This window comes from Manacus vitellinus, unplaced genomic scaffold (assembly GCF_001715985.3).
Source record: "Manacus vitellinus isolate BGI_N305 unplaced genomic scaffold, ASM171598v3 scaffold_19_pilon, whole genome shotgun sequence".
NCBI lineage: Eukaryota > Metazoa > Chordata > Aves > Passeriformes > Pipridae > Manacus > Manacus vitellinus.
This window is the reverse complement of record NW_021939395.1, coordinates 10,413,533-10,430,610: the sequence shown is the minus strand read 5'-3', so window position 1 is coordinate 10,430,610 and position 17,078 is coordinate 10,413,533. Positions and strand designations below refer to the sequence as shown.

General features: G+C 51.6%; 1 protein-coding gene across 2 annotated transcripts; it reads left to right on the top strand.

Moving 5' to 3' along the window:
- Window positions 1-3,704: 3,704 nt before the first annotated feature.
- On the top strand, window positions 3,705-15,355 carry FRMD7 (FERM domain containing 7). Of its 2 annotated transcripts, none has more exons than XM_029959134.1 (12): window positions 3,705-3,911; window positions 8,322-8,426; window positions 8,813-8,855; window positions 10,190-10,223; window positions 10,891-10,988; window positions 11,115-11,229; window positions 11,407-11,554; window positions 12,688-12,783; window positions 13,066-13,229; window positions 13,457-13,525; window positions 13,623-13,698; window positions 13,825-15,355. In XM_029959134.1, exons 1-12 carry the CDS (start codon window positions 3,855-3,857, stop codon window positions 14,854-14,856), a joined length of 2,037 nt encoding a protein of 678 aa, XP_029814994.1. In that variant the 5' UTR covers window positions 3,705-3,854; the 3' UTR covers window positions 14,857-15,355. The 2 variants fall into 2 exon arrangements, with proteins under 2 accessions (XP_029814994.1, XP_029814993.1); XM_029959133.1 differs by having other exon boundaries at window positions 10,145-10,223.
- Window positions 15,356-17,078: the final 1,723 nt, after the last annotated feature.

The window sequence follows — 17,078 nt, the reverse complement described above, 5'->3', positions numbered from 1 at the left end:
AGGACTGTGTGCCTGGACTGTCCCTAACATGGGTGTGAGTCATCCCTGGCTCTTCCAGCCCCCTCTGGTATTTCTCCTGTCTCACGGTTTAAGGGTCTTTCCTAGGACCCAACTCAGACCTTTTCTGCAGTTTCCAGCAATTTCTCTGTTTTCCCCAGAGTTTGGGAACACAGCTGATCCGTTCTCCTGGAGTGGCCCTGGGTCAATCAGATGATTGTTTTTCCCTCTTTCTTCTCTTTTTAAGCCAAACAAACTCGGTTCTTTCAGGCTTTGTTTTTTGAAAATACCTTTTTGGGGCCGTATTTTATAAAAAATTTAAAGCAACCAGTGTGTAGGCCAGGACCCCAGCTGAGAGCCAGGACCCCGTTCCTTCTGGTGTGGCAGCAGGAATGTGGCAGGTACCCTATTCTGGATAGAAATTTCTGCTTGCAGTACTGGTGCCATGCCTTGGATTCATTAACCAGCTGGTGACATTCTGTTGTGTACCTAGAGCTGCTCAGAAGGACTTTGGCTGTGTCTGAGCCTGCTCCCAGCAACACAGGAAAAGAGTAGTTTTGGTCCCTGGCCCTGCAGCTGGGACAGTCATGGCTGGGTGAGAAGGGAATGTGGACATTCTCCTGGCAGCTTTGGCTGAGGAAGAGGAGGAGTAATGTGGTTATAGGAAAAGTCACAACAGACCAAAGTCCACTGAGGTGAGTCCTGTCTCTGGCATTTCGAGTGTGCAGTTCTGCTCAACAATGAGCTGGGTGTGGGTTCTTGCCTTTTGGACTATGGTGTTTAAAATCCCATGGCAGATTTCTATTCTGTGACTTTATCTATCTGTCTTCCTTTCCTTTCCTCTAAACCCAATTTGAAGATAAACATGACAAAGCCCAAGGGACAGCAGCGCACAGTGCTGCGGACACAGTGATGCAGGGGGAGCATCTTGTGTCAAATTCTGCCAAAGTTTGCTCTCTCAGAACCTGCTCCTCTTTTGGGAGTAACTTTGAGAGGGACTAGGAGGTTTGGGGTATTTTGTTGCCCATCACTAGGGCCCCCTGGGAGGATGGTGGCTGAACTTGCTGCCCAGTGCAAGTGGCTCACTGTTTTGGGAGGCTCTGCAGGGCGTAGCCACAGTGCTCAGCTCTCTGTCATATCCTGCAGGCTGCTTCTGCTCCAGCACCGACAGGGGAGCAAAGGACCAAACCCTGAACACCTCTGTATTCTCCTTGGAAAAGGGACAACAGGTTTTGGGAGGAAGGAGACTTCTTGCTCTGTTCAGCCCATCCAGCAAGCTCCAGGGTACTTGAGAAGCTAAAGAAGACACTGAGTCAATGCAACACCATCCAGCCCAATATGGGATAAGAAACACTCGGTGGACTGAAGTCCTCCCTGAATGCAGGATGGTGGTAGCAGGGTCCAGAGTACTTAAAATCAAAGGCTGAGCTGGCTGAGCAAGCAGCCCTGAGGCAGAACTCTCTCCAACATGGTGCTGCTCAGACCCCACCACGTTCCAGTGCTGCTGCCCAGGGTCCCCTCCCTGTCTGCTGCTATAGCTGCACTCCTCCTTCACCCTTTCTTCCCTTTCCCACACCATTTGCACATTATTCCCCACCCCTGCAGATAAGGGGGACATACTCACCAGGCTGGAGGCCCTGACTCAGCCAGGATTGCTCCTCCTGGAGTGCTGGTGCTCTCCATGTGTGCTGCTCTGGCTGCCCCAAAGTCACCTCCAGAAGAAGGAGGTGAGTGGGGGTGAAATAGGTTTCTCATCTGCTCATGCAGGGGATCTCCTCTGCTTACAGCAACATTCTCCATGTCCCCAGAAAGCCTTGCTTGTCCCATGTCTCTTCTGGCTGTCCTTTACTCTTCTACCACCAAAAAAGTCCTCGTTCACCTCTGCTGGCTCCATGCTGTCTGTGTGGATGACTCTATAGGGTGGCTGGAGGCCCTGGCTGACCCAACAGCCTCCTTCCTTCATGCCAGGGTGGTGAAATAAACCCACAACTCGACTGGCCAGTGCCCAGCTTCTAATAGCATCCATAGAGCCCAGGTTCCGTGCCCCTGGCATGCCAGGAAAGCCCGTAGCAGGGAGAGGTTGGCTTCTTCTGGGGTTTGGGGGCTCTCCATACACCAACTTAATCCTTCCTGCCGAGCAGTGCCCTTGCTGTGTTCCAGTCGGCTGTGCCAGAGCTGTTGCCGAGATGTGAGAGCTGCTCACGGGAGAGCTGCTCCTCTCCTCGGTGCCCGTCAATTTTTTGACAGCAGAAACATTTCAAACTGCAGAGGGAAAGTGCACTCAGCCCCCCCAGATGGTTTGTACGTGACACTGCCCTCCTCCTGTGACACAAAGAGCTGACCCCGGGGCCGCGGGCAGCGCTGGAAATTTGGTCCCTGACGCGGCGCCGGCACACGGGGCACAGCCATCCCCTCCCAGCACTGGGGGATGACGGGCTCGGCTGCTTTGTGGAGCAGCTTCGCATGGAAAAGCAGATCGGCTTTAACTTTCAGCCTTCTTTTTGTCCTGATTAGTAGAAGACTAATGAATTTTTCTGTAGCTAAATAGCTCTGTGTTCTTCCTCTCTGCACCCCAGATGACAAGCTACAGGTATGCCCTGATAGCCTCTGTCCTAACATCCCCAGGAATATTTGGGAAGTGTAAGAGAGGCCACGGCAAATGGTCTGGAGCGACTTACAGTGGATGTTTCGGTGGAAACTGGGGAAGGAGCAACAAGCAAAATCTCTGCAGCACTAAATGTGGCTTTTTTGGTTGCTGAGATGTGTTTCTACCTCTCTGGGTCCCACAGGGTCGTGTGGCTGTGACTTTTTCCAGCAGCAGCAGCAATAGTGATCCCCTATGACAGCCCAGGACCTGCCTTTGGCACTGCTCAGTGCATTTATTTCTGCAAGAGGGGGCTCCTGCCCAGACACTGCCCCCACCTGAGTGCTCAGTGAGTGGCCAGAGAGCTCAGACAGGACATTGCAGCCCCCACAGCATCTGGGGCAGAGAAGTAGCACAAGTGCAAGCTCCAGGCACCCACCATGCCATGGGGAGGCTGCCCCTGGCAGCCTGGGCTGAGCCCAGGGGTCCAAGGGTGGGCAGCCAGCTCTGGCACTCGGAGGATGAGCTACTTAGTGGGCACATGGGCTTTTCAGGTGTGGAACAGGAACCACACTGTCTCAGAGGCTTGTGAGACTTCACTAAGCTGCTAAACCATGGTGAAAGCTGGAAATTAGGAGCAGATTTTCTTCTACCTCCCCAGGAAGGACTCAAAACTGGTTTCAAGTTTGGTTGGAAACATTTCCCAGTCTCTGGTGAAGTATGTCAGCCCATTCACACACTGCTGGTGGACAAGACCTGATCTGCCCACCTCATGGAGCCAGCACAGCTGCCAGCCAGCTGCTCTCCCAGTGCACCTTAACCTGGGCAGAGAAAAGGTGATACTCACTTCTCGGTGACTTTGGCAGCAGAGACACTCAGTCTTCTTCCATGATCCCGGGGCACAAATCGTGGGCTCACTTTGGCCTTACATTGCTCACCACCAGCTGTAGAAGCTCAGTGTTTATCTCAGCCCCATTACTGCCAATCTTCCCCCTATTACTACACCCACAATTCACAGCCAGAAAACATCCTTTATTGCAGTGGTGATATTTAAACTGGGGGAGGTATCAGTATGTTTGGTTTTTTTAAACTTGCTTTTAGGCAGTGTCTGTTCCTTTGCTCCAGCCTCTGCTCCACATCTGTGACTGCAGCCTTCTCCATCCAGCTGAGAGGGAAATTATGTGTGCAAGAGGAGTCAGGGCTCCCTTGCTGGCACACTGCTCACATTGCTAGGACTGCCACCCCTGCTGCACGCTCAGCCACATGCTCGAGGATGCTGCACCTGAAAGTCCAGTTTCTGGATGACTCCCAGAAGATCTTTGTAGTTGATGTAAGTGGATATCGTATTTTTATTATTTTTTTGGTGTTAGTTATTGAAGTTATTACGTTCAGTTATTGCTGCTCTGAAGGATTGCGTGGTCTGTGATAGCTTTGGGTTTTCAGCTTAAAAAAAACAAACAACAACCACCAAACAAAGAAACCAACCTCGTATTCAAAACCAGAGGTTATAGTACTAATTGCTAAGTGTCTTTGAGCATCAACACACTTCTGCTCTCCCCTGTTATTGGCAGTATTTATAAAGAAAGAGAATGGCTTTTGCTTATCTGGTGTCATCTTTAGGAAATCAGTTAATATGAAGTGATGCTCTTGACAAGTGTCAAGTTCTTTTCTCATTTATCTGGCTGCCAATATAAACATTCAGTAAGAAAGTAAAATCCTTACAACAGAACAAAAGTAGCATATTTATCCAAGTTACCCCTGGTGAGAAAAATCTGTATGCATCTCTTCCTGGGCATTCAGTTGAAAAGAAAACTGTGGTTTTGTGAAAAGCTGAGGGAAAAAAACTCACCGTATCTTATTTTCTGCATGACAGTGTCTCCCACAACATACTGTGATTAATAAATCCCATTTAAGAAATACTAGCTCTGAAATAGGTTTTAAATGTTAAGTATTAATAGCTATGGTGTTAGATTTATATACATGTGTGTAGATAACTGAAACTAGATGTATCTTGACTGTGTTAGAAACATCTCTTTACCAGTGTGATTGCACATTTACTGTTGGTTAGGGTTTGATAATCACAGTAGCTAAGTGAATTGGGTAATTCAAGTAGATTTGTTCTAGTACTTACCTGCATCTCCTGTGGGACCAGAGTGTTTAAGATAAATTGTTTTTTTCAAGTCCTGTTACACTTCTGATACTGTCCTGTTCTGTGGTTTATAGCACAGCCTGAAAACTGCTCTCTGAGATGCACGGCTCCATTTCTTTGAGATAGCATTTTACCCAGAAAAGGATTGTAAAGCAATTCCATCCTTTAGCACAGTATGAATACTGTTTGATTTAGCCTAATTAATGTATCCTGGACCTGGAATCAGCTTAAAAATTAGGCTAGTCGTTTTAAAATGCCCTTTTTTTCCCCCCACATTGATTAGATCAGGTCATAGTAAGAAACAATTTAAAAGATGCTGCTGGTACAATGTTACTACATTTTTTTACTTCTCTGTTTTCTTATTTGCCCAAAACAGAGCACTATAGCTCTGCACGACATGTTATTGCAGCAAATAGCTTCCATTAAAGGAACTCCTGGTCATTTCCTTTTTTAGCATGGAATGGTATTGGAAACCCCTTTTAGGCATTTCATGCATTTGCTGGTGTGTGGGTACGATAAATGAGTAGTTGAATTAGTGACTTCTCCAGGATAAAAGGACTGCTCTGGGCTAAGTTCTGAGCGGATATTTTAAGCAACTCTTCCTAAACCCCTCCTGACTTGGGAAAGCTCTTTTGAATGGTGAGTACTTCAGTATAATGGGAGGGAAAAGGACAAAAGAGAGAAAACACAGTGGGCCTGATTCCCCCTCCACCTCACACTCGATGTGTGCATCTCTACCTGCCTCACGTGGGTGTCACAGCTGCCAGCATGTGCAGCGAGGTCTCATTTCCAGTTTGCTTTGCATGGGAATGAGTTCCTCTCCTGGTGCTGGATGCTGACCTGGGAAGGCTTCTGCCTTCATCTGCATCCTTGCCGACAACCAGGACCTGAGTTCACAGGATTTCCTTCAGCTGAGCACTGGAGGTGGTTCCCAGAATGGCACTGGGTAGGTTTGAGCCCCCAGGGGAGGGGAAGGAAGGGACCTGGCACATCTCTGGGTGTGCCCTGTTGTGCCCTTCCTGCTGAACACCCCACAGCTGAGCTGTGGAGCAGATGGGATCTTGCTGGGGTGCTGCCAGCCATGCCAGTGAGCCCTGTGCCTCTCACTGGGAGGGCACCAGGATCCTCTGCCCCAGTGCCTGGGGGCAGGGACAGTCACAGGCCAGCCTTTAATGTTTTTTTTTGCACTGAGAAAAGATATTACAAAGCTGCTTCCCTTCTCCCTGCCATCCCAGGTACCTAGAGCTGTGACCTGGAATGTGCTCTCACCGATATGTCACTCTCCTCTCTGGAAAGGGTTTCTACGAAGCAGCCCCAAGCCTGGGCAGCTCCCGGAGCCCTCTCTCTGCAGCACAGAAGACCAACCACGTTGCAGCCTGGGCAGACAAAGCCTGGGCATCTCTGCTGGTGGAATTTGCTACAGGGCAATATTCATCGGGAGGAAAAGAAAGAAAAGGCAAACCAGACAAGCTCAGAAAAACTAATTGCTGGGGCTGAGGGAAGGGCAAAGTCCTGTGGTCATGTGTCCCTTGTGAAGGTGGGAATTAATCGATGGGAGGTGTGCAGGGTTGGAGGCACTGGAGCAAGGGCACAGGGAGGGGCAGGGCTGGTGGCTTTTGGTGGGTGGCATTGTGTGCCACCTGCAGGATGCCTGATGGGGGGACATTTTTCAAGGTGGTGGGAAAAGATCACACCAAATCCCATGAGCTATTGCTCACCCCCTAAACCCTAGACTTGGGCGCAGCAGACATTGCTATGGGGAATGCTGCAAAAATGGGCTTTGCCATTGGACACTGCAAGTGCTGCCAAAGTCCCTTTGGGAACAGGAGTGTGTGTGTCCCATGTGTCCCATACCTTGCTATCTGTCTCTGGATGTGCCTCTGATTTTCTGACCCTGCTTGCAGTCCCAGCTGCTTCCACCGAGGAGAGGAGGGGCAAGCACAGCCTCTTCTTTCCACCATCTTCGACTTGAAGTCACATTTAGGGTTGGAATTGGGGCAAACAGCATCACGTATGACACTCCTGCCTTGCACTGCACTCCTGCAGCTCAGCACCCACCTCTCTCACCTGGTGCTGTGCAGAGCTGATGCTGCTGAGCATGACTGTGCCCCAGTGCTTGTGGCAGCACTGGCTGAGGCCTCGATACCTCAAAATCCAGGATGGGGCACCTGCAAGCAACACTCTGCAAGAGAAAGGCTCTGCTTCTAAAGCAGCCCCTGCAGCAGCAGGGCTGTGTCTCCCAGTGAGCAGGTTTTCCTGGGTTTGGGGCTGCTCCTCTCCCTGGTGCCTGCCCCGGGCAGTGCTGGGCTTGGAGGAGAGTGGGTCGCTCCCAGCAGACATTTGGTAGGTAATAACCCAGTAAGAAATGCTTGTCTTTCCTGGCTGCCTGACAAAGGCCAAGGCCTTTCATGCTAGAAAATTCTAGCTTGGAAATAAACATTTGTAATTGTTTTAATTACCCTTGTGATCCAGTAATTTCGAGGAGAACCGGGAGTGCTGCAGAGTGAATGCTGTTATTACGCTATCACTTTTCTGCAGCCTTTCAACACAGAGCCAGCAATTTCATCCCAGGAGAAGCCCTGAAAGGTGGTTATTAGTGTGCATCACCACCAGCAGCCGGGTCCCTCCCGCCCCTGCCGGGAACAGTCGCTGCCACAGGGAGCAGCCTGCCTTTCCCTCCATCACCCGAAATGCCATAATTTAGCAGCTGTCTAACCCAGCCTCTCTGCTCTGGCTTGCTTTTGCAATAACCCACACTTCCTTTTGGTCTGCTTTTCACAGGCTGATGAAGGAGTAGCAGGGTATTTGTTGGTGTGGGTCACTGCCAGGTTCATTTCTGGTGCTTTCTGGAACATTTTCCGAAGTCAGGAAATGTCCTGGCTTGTTCTCCAACCGTGTCACACAGCAAGGCAACAAGTCAAGCAAGGCTCCAAGTGTTTCTGTTCACTGGGAATAACTACAGGCTGGCCTCCCTTATCAGCACGTAGTGCCACTTAATGCATATTGCTGAAGCACAGGGATGACCCAGGGCCCACGGCGCAGGATCTCTGCGGGCTCCTGTTGCTGTTAATTACCATTAACCATAATAGTAGCTTGTCCCTGGCAATCTGGTCACCAGCTGTCAGGGCACATGGGCTTGCTGCACAGGTTTGAGGGCTGCTCCCGTTGGCTCTTAAGGCTCTTAATTAAGCATGTTTGCCATGGCTGTCCCTGGCTGAGGTGGATGCTCATTCTGGGGATCGCTCACTGCTTTGCCAGGGACAGAGCTGCCCAGAGAGTAATGGTTGCAAAAGGTGAGTCAAAAGCAAGATTTCTTTCCTCTTACTTTCCTTTCTATGTTCTTTAATAAAGGAGAGAAGTGATGGTAAGGAATCTGATAAGGAATCTGATTTCCAAAAACAGGGAGCACAGCATACTGTCCTGTCCCACATGCTGAAGCCAACAGAATTTATTGAGTGAGATTTTGCTGCAGCACAATCAGGAAAGGGGTGAAGGCAGGGAGCTGAAACTTCTCCCCATCTCACTGGAATTCCATCACGACTGTTGTCAGCATTGGCTAACCCTCTATTCTGTGCTGTGTTTGTTTGGTAGCAAAAATCCTGCGGAAAAGGGTTGTTCAACCTCACCTGCAGCCACCTCAACCTTGCGGAGAAGGAATATTTTGGGCTGGAGTTTCGCAGCCAGGCTGGGAACCAGGTGAGTACAGCTGGCAATGTGGGGTCCTGGAGCTGCAAATGCCACATCCTTGCAGCCATCAACCACATGGCTGGGGACTTGTTAGCACCTCCCTGAAATAACAGATGGAAAACTTAAATAGAAAGTTTTGCCATTATGGCAAAAAAAAACCACCTGAAAATGGGAGTTAGGAGAGGAGCCACAAGCCTGTTGGCAAAGCCAACAAGTGATATCCATGGCCCACAGGGTTTATCTGTAGCCATCCATGTGGGGCTGCCCAGTGGGACACCTGCTGCAGCAGCCAAGCTGGCCAGCATTTCTGTGTTGCATTCCAGCATGATGCTGTTGTTTTAGTTCCCCATCTCTTGTGCTGCTTATTTAGCCAGTTCTTCACTGCCTTGTTTCAGGTCTGGTTGGAACCACTAAAACCCATAACAAAGCAAGTCAAAAGTAAGTATTTCAAGAACAAAATTCTTCTAAATCACTGCCGGTGACAGACTAGCATAGACACGTTCATGCAGCACTATCATTTGGGGACGGGGTCTCTGGTTTCCAGCACTTACCTGAGCTCATTTTATAGGGTGAGGCTTGACAGGACTGTTTGCAAGGACACCTCAGTTCACACAAAATCCTGTGGAAATACTGCTGCCTTTGCAATCTGGTATCTGCACCATTTTAGACTTGAGGTGTTAATAACTTGACAGCTTGGTGGAGGACCAGGGGTGGCTGCATGGCAGTGCTGGCAGTGTGGCAGGCAGTGCTCCTGCATGCCCTCCTTTCCCCTTTGCAGCTCCCATCAACACAGACCTGTGTGAGGGTGGGTTACTCTTGTGCCTCACAGGCTCTGCTGCTCCTCCCCAGTCCCACCGAGGTGCTGCAGAGGCTGACCTGAATTCAGGCTCAGCATCCCCTGCCATGGCCATGACTGGTGTTAACACAGTGCTCCTTTCAGCACATGCCTGTTTCCACCCCTGCAATCAACCCAAAATATTTTCCCCAAATACACAATGACCAGGAGGTGACTGAGAGCATGAGGCCACGACCCCGGTATTTGCCGTGGGGAGGCTGCAGAACCCTGTTTGCAGGAACTTCCCTGAAAGGGGAAAGCCTGATAAAGAGCCTCCCCTTTCTGGGTGTACCACAAGTGGAATTATTTCGTACACCAATTTCTTTTGCCATTTACCTTCTGGCCTTTCCCTCTGAGCCATTCCACAGGGTTTGGGGACAGTTGGTGCCTACATAATTGTCTCCTTCCTTCCATGCCCTTTGCCTTGGGCTTGGTTGCTTGCTCTCACTCATCCCACAAGAAACACTTTGCCCAAACAGCCTCCTATGGAGCTGTTGCATCCCGAGTGCTTGGAGGCCTGAGTTTAACACACAGCCCCACTGATGGCAATTGCACCAGGGCTCTGGCCATGCTCCAAACAAGCACCCCTGGCATTGCTCCATGGAAACCCCCTCCTGGCTGGGGTTTCCCAAATTTAAAGAATTGCTGGGGCATTTTCTCCTTAGTATTATTTAGATGTCCAAATCCCTATTTGCTTCCATTGGTAACACTGGGGACCTGGGCAGGCTATTTTTGGGGGGGCAGGCTGGAGTCCCTGATATTCAGGGCTTTCAGCCCAGATTTGTAAGGGTCCAGATTAATTTACTCTGTAAGGGACAGCATGTGTGAAGAGAGTTGTAATTGTTCTCAATAGGCATGTAAAAGAAAACTTATGAAGGTGTTGTGTTTTAAGATCCTAAGGAGGTTCTTTTCAAATTTATGGTGAAATTTTTCCCAGTGGACCCCGGCCACCTGAGAGAAGAGCTGACCAGGTACAGCACTTGTTCTATTACTTTCTTATTGCACAGTTCCATATTTTTGCAGTTGCAAAGCATGTGTTAATTCTATATCTTTATTCCCCCCCCCAACCTGTCTGTGAACAGTGGTTATTCTAAGTATTGAAAGAGCTCTGTACTGTACAAAAAAACCCCAGAGAGTATCTTTTCTTGATCCTCTGTTTTTAAACAAAATCCACTTGAAGGATCAGCCGTCTTAGGAGGCTGCAATTTGTTTACTGCCAAACACTTCAGCAGTTGGGCACAGTCTGACTGTTCAGTCTAGCTCCTACCTTAAGCTGTGTCCTGAAAGAATAATTTTGTTTTTAAAAATGACATTGTTAGCTCTTACATTTCTGAGAAAGCATTGCAAACAGGAACTGAGAATAAAACTAAGACAGTGCTTCTGCAGAACGCCAGCACCAAGAGATGCAAAGAAAACAGAAAGGAATGTTAGCTCTGAAACCTACTAATGAGCATTTCAATGGCAGGGATGTCCTGGTCATGGTGGTGCCCAACTGCAGCCTTCTGCAGGGGCTGCATTCTCCTCCCGTGACCCTGAGGGTGTCCATCTTACGGGTCGACAGATGGGAACAGGCAAGGCCCTCATGGCTCAGCCCAGCACCCAGCTCCCCCCAGGGCATGCTCCTGTCCCCCTCCACAGGTACCTCTTCACCCTCCAGATCAAGAAGGACCTGGCACAGGGGCGGCTGCCCTGCAGTGACAAGAGCGCAGCGCTGCTCGTCTCCCACCTGCTGCAGTGTAAGGGCAAGCACCTGCAGGGACGGTGCCCCTTCCCCAGGGATGGGGCTTTGGCTGTGGAGCCAGGGGTTCCTGCTGCACTGACCCTTCACAGTCTAATCCGTGCTCTCCCCATGTTCCTCAAAGCCGAGCTGGGCGACTTCCACGAGGAGACAGACCAGCAACACCTGGCGACCCACAGGTACCTGCCCAACCAGGAGTACCTGGACAACAAGATTATGCACTACCACCGCAGACACAGGTAAGGGCTGCTCCACACTGTGGCCACCCACCCAAACCACCTGATGGATGCCTGCTGACAGGACTGGTAAGGGGTGGGTGTGATGCCAGCATGTGCACACCCAAAATGGTATTTTTTCAGCCCATTTCAGCATCTGCCTTCTCATTCCTGTTTCTTCCTGTGTGTTTGTGTCTCCAGAGGGAAGACACCGGCCGAGTCAGATGTTCAGCTGCTGGACGTGGCCAGGAAGCTGGAGATGTATGGGATTCGTCCACACCCTGCCAGCGACGGCGAGGGGACACAGATCAACCTGGCTGTGACACACATGGGGGTGCTGGTCCTGCGGGTGAGCCCGGGCTCGGGGGTGCCCTCTCCCAGGGACAACCCCTCCAGCTGGGGGGGGTCCCTTCTCCCCTCTGTGTGCTCCAAACCCTTCAAGAGAGAGTATTCTCCACAGACCTTGGGTGTGGAGGGGATGCTCCATGGGGGCCCAGCCCCACCACCTGCTGTGTGCCACTGGACCTGCCCCTGCTCTGCTGGCTCCTGTCCCCACGAGCATGGTAGTGTAGGCACCACAGGTTACAGGGCTCTGTCACATGTACTTACCATGTAATCTTCCAGCTCAAATAGCCCCCTCACGTCTGTGCAATTACATAAGGCTGTAATCACGGCGGAGCTGCAGAGTAAACACCACAGAGCTCCTCGCAGCCGGCGCGAGGCAGCGCTCGCCTCCCACACCAGCTAATTCCAACCTGGGAACGTCTTGCCAGAGCAAAAGAAAAAAACCAAAACCAACCCAAATAAATCCTACTTGTGGGTCTGCTCTTCGTAATTAGTGCTGCCAGACCTGCTTATTTATTCAGAGCCATGAGCACCCCTCGTGCGTGATTAGAGCATCTGTGAGCCCATTAAAATCTGAGCTCTCCTAGAAAGCTGAGAGGGTCCTGGTGCCACAGCGTGGAGTAATGCAACTTTGGCTGGTTCTCCCGTGACACCAGTGTTGTGTGGCTGTGCCTGAACTGGTGCACAGTGATAATAAGGGGTAAGGTAGGCTTGCAGCCTGCTTAAGGTGGGTTTAAATGCATAGGGGTGAGCTGAGCTCTGCTACGCTTCCCAGCAATAGAGAGAAGGGTCTTATTTCTTTCGTGGGCTGGTTCCGCATTAACTCATGGCATTTGAGCTGGGACAGATAGGATTCCCTGCTTTGACCTCTGTGAGGTTTGTCTTGGGATCCTGGACTTTTACAAAGAGCTTCAACAGGCAGAGTTAAGCCCTGAACTTTAATTTCCACTTGTAGAACCAACTGGTGGAGAGGAGGGTCAAACACCAAATCACAACACCCCTTCTCCAGACCCCAGCAGCACTGAGAGCTTCATTGGAGTCTCATGCAGTGTCTTGCAAGCTCAAGTCTTGGCCCATCACATTTCTGTATTTACAGGTTGCCCTGTCCTGCTCTAACTGCTGTGTTCATCTTTGCAGGGCAATACAAAAATCAACACCTTCAACTGGTCCAAAATCCGCAAACTGAGTTTCAAAAGGAAACATTTTCTCATCAAGCTCCATGCAAATATCTCTGTAAGTACCATGCTGCAGGCAGCTGCTGGGCTCAGGAGCAAGCAGCTGTGGATGGAAGATCAGCCACACAAAGTCCCCAGTTTTGAATAAAATCCGCTCCTGCTGCTCGTGGGTGATGCTACTTCCCCTCAAATGTGGCACATGCTGGCCTGTTCCCAGTGATGTGATGCTGCACTGCCCAGAGCCACTGGCAGTGCAGTGTGACCCTCTGGGGCTGAGGAGGGCAAACAGCACAGCCTGACCCACGCCCCCAACACCAGCTCACTTGTCTCTGGCATGCAGGAGCTGTGCAAGGACACACTGGAGTTCACTATGGCCAGCCGGGACACCTGCAAGGCTTTCTGGAAGACGTGTGTGGAGTACCATGCCTTCTTCAGGCTCTCTGAGGAGCCCAAGTCAAAACCCAAAGCCCTTCTGTGCAGCAAGGGCTCCAGCTTCCGCTACAGGTAAAGTCCAGGGGAAAAACAAACTGCTGGGGCTGGGAAGGGCATGAGAGTGGCCTGAGCCTTCCCTTTGTGTCAGCCCTGGCTGGATGCGAGAGGGTGATGCCTAACAGCTACTTTTGCTAGAGATACCACTGCCTCAGTCCTGCTGCACCCCCCCACCTGGGGCACAAGGACTGCCCAAGGCTGGGGCTGATGGTGCTGCTCACTCCTCTCCCTCTACGCTGCAGTGGGAGGACGCAGCGGCAGCTGCTGGAGCACGGGAGGAAGGCAAAGATGAAAAGCCTCCCCTTCGAGAGGTACTGGGGGGCACGGAGGAGGGCAGTGCCTGGGAGGGGCTGAAGGGGCAGGCAGGACCCTCTTGGCCATGCACTCACCCATGTTTTCGGCCTGCAGGAAGCACTACACGTCCCGCTATGACGAGAGACAGTGCCGCTCCTCCCCGGACCTCCTGACGGATGTCTCCAAGCAGGTACAGCCCCGTGGTGCCAGCAATAGGTAGTGCTGTGCCCAGGGGGTCTTGGCACCCCAGCCCCAGCTCTGGGCACTCGCTGCCAGCTCCTCCCTGGGCACCCACCCACCCTTCTGCCCTGCCCAGGTGGAGGAGCTGCGCCTGGCCTACAGCAGCCGTGGCTCGTACCACGCCAACGGAGTGCACGCCTCCGAGCCCACCCTGGACAGCCGGCGCCGGAGCTCCACGGTGGAGGTGACATTCGCCGCTGAGCTGGAACACTCCAGGCCCGAAGCATCCCCCACCTTCCTCCCCCACTCCAAAAGCTCGTCTGCCTTCCCCCTGCTCTATGCTGAGCTGGAGATGGAGCAGGCATGGGAGCCCATGGACCTCTTTGGTGCCAGGAACCCTTTGACATCCTTTCGGCCCCACCACCAGTTTTCTGGGAACAATAAAAGCACCTCGGTGGGCAACATGCGGGAGGTGAGTGCCCGACCACTTGTGTACATGGATGTGCCATCTCCCCTGCCTGTGGCTGCCCCGGCCCCGCAGCTCCTCTTCTACATGGACAGGGCCCCGCAGCCCCCGTGCCAGACGCTGGCACCTGGTGAGGACGCAGCAGGACTAGTTGGTCCATGTGGCCCCGTGGCAGCAAAACCCCCCAGGCAGAGCCCGGGCGGGACCCAGGCTGGGGAGTTTGACCATGAGGCTGCGGGCACGGCAGTGGGCAGAGGCGTGGTGGGGGAGAACAGGTCACTGGCTCGCTCCTTCGATTACGGCCTTCAGGAGCAGCCTCCCAAGCGGTCTTGGAGCCAGTCGGACATGAAAACCATGCGCTTCCCCTATGGCTCTGAGTTCAGGCCCCTGGGGCCGTGCCCTGCGCTGAGCAGCCGGAAAGCAGGTGTATTTTGGCACGTACCAGCCCAGCAAGGGCTGGCACTGGGGCCACGGCGCTCCACCGAGCGCTACCTGGGCAGCAGCACCGAGTCCAGCGACTCCGACTCGGACCTCCTGGCCGCCGACTACTGCTCCCTGTACGGGCGGGTGCTGCGCTCACCCATGGCCCGGGTGCGCCTGTCCTCCGGCAGCCTCCAGCTGGATGAGGAGGATGAGGAGGTGTCCTTCGCCACCAGTGCTGCTGAAAAGACTTCCAGGGGGCCCTCCAAGTATTTCACCTAGGTGCCTGACACCGGCCAGAGGGAGCAGAGGTGACCGCCGCTGACCCAGGACCATGGAACGGTGACACTCTTGTTTGCTTACAGCTAATGAAACATTGATGGGCTTCTGTTGTGTGAGTTCTCCAGGGTGTGTTAATGGACAGCAGGGGAGTGTTCAGAAGTATTCAACACCTGCTGGTGTGTCTCTGCCACCATACATGGCAGGTCTTGCTTCAGTGAGGGGCCAGGGCTTTCCCAAAGCTCTGTTAAGACCTTGTGTCCTGCCCAAGCTGATGGGTAGGACACAGCCCGTTATGCTTTGGAGCTCAGCTGCTGGAGTCTTCACCGAGGGGGGAGGGAGAAAAAGAAAAGAGACTTGTCATGGAACAGTTTAAGCCGCTGTTTTTTCCCAGCTGCAGGGAAGTACACTGGTGGGAAGGGTGTTTGAGGCCCCTTTGGAGAGGAGCAGGATGTTCATGGAGGTCTGCTCCAGGAGATGACTCCATGTGGACACAGCCAACGCACAGCCAACGCACAGCCAACGCCATCTCCTTCACCTGCCTCACCTCCCTTCAATGCTGCAGGGAGTAGATGGCCCTTGAGGACAAGGGGGGTATGGGTGCTCCTTGCAATTCCTGGAGCCATGGAGGAAGCAAACTGCTTTGTCTTCTCCCTTGCCAGTTTAGGGCATTATCCTTGAGAACCCTGGTATAGCAGGGCCCTACTTAAATCTCAGGTAGAGAAGCACGTAAGGGGGTCTTCTGTTTCCCCAAATCAGGCCTCAGTTAAGCAGCACAGGGAAAAAGACCTCAGGAGGTGGTAGGAAAGGAACAGGCAGCTTCTTGGAAGTATTTTTATTACAAAAACTATTACCCTAAACCTACATGAAATCTACTCAGAAATCTTGAGACTGATGACACCTCTGTAAGATTTTAGGGGAGCTCTTGATAATTTTCTTTAAAAACAACCCTGTAAGTCTTTGTAGGACATGACTGTAAGCAGAGGGACAGCCCAGAAAATCCACAGTGGAGAAACCACTGTGACCTGCTAGAATGGATTTCAGAAACAAGGAAGCTGGAACAAAAAAAGTAAGTTGAAACATAAAAAGAACTGGTCTTACAGGTACTGCTCACCCTGGGCACTGCTGTCCTTTGTTTTAGAAGGTGGAAAATAAAAATAAGTTGTTCACAATGGAGTTTTGGGTTCCTCCTTCTGCCCTGTGCCATCTGCACCCCCAGGCCACCTTGCCCTGCTCCTTGGCAGCCCTCAGTGCTCCAAGGAGCTGTTTTCCCTCTCTTGCACTGTTTGCTGGCTCGCTCTGTGCAACTGGGGAGACTTGCTGAGGTCCCTGAATGCTGCTGAAAACTGCCACATTCTTGGCTGGTGGCCCAAAGGAATGCATTAGACCAACAAGTGAGCACACTGTAAGGTTTGCTTCTGTTCCTGGTTACCCTGTGCTGAAGCTGTGAACTACAGGGATCCCCTCACGCTGTCTGGCACATATTCTGTTGGGAAAAAAAAAAGGGATAATTCCTCTGGTTAGAGTTGTTTCTTCCCTTTCCCAAAGTTCTGCACCTTGGAAAGAGCAAAAACCACCACTCACTCCAAAGAATAGCAATCTATATGTGCATGATGTTTTAGAAGGTTAAAAGAGCACCAGTGTTTCAAACAGGCTGCACACACGGCCCAGGGAGAATGTCCCTCCCAGGGATATACCCACAATCACTGTTGGCTCCTGAACACATGTGGACACACGGGTGAGGGCTGGCCCAGGTCAGCTTTACCTTGAGCATGTCCCAGAGCAGACACACAGTCCCACCAAGAGGGATCAATGTACAGCTATTCTGCTCAAATCTTCAGGAGCTGCCAGCTTTGGTGTTCAGGGCTATGCTGGGAAAACAGCATTGAGAAGGAGAAACAAGGACTTGGGAACTATTTTTGGATTTTTCCATTGACTAGAGAGCACTGGTGCACAGTGTGGCACTGTGCCTCAGCACATCCTACAGGACAGTCAACAATAGCAGAGGAACAAAGCAGCTCGTCAGCAAGTGACAGAAATTAACATCTCCAAGCTACATCCATTGCGTAAACCAGCTTTCTTGGGATTGCTAAAATTAAGGAACAATCCCAGCAAGCAGTGGCTCACATGTCGAGGAACAATTGAAACAAGCATTGAGTAAGTCCTTCTCCCTAGTCCCTGCTCAGCCCTGTTCACCCCAAAGCACATCTGTGTAAGTGATTGTG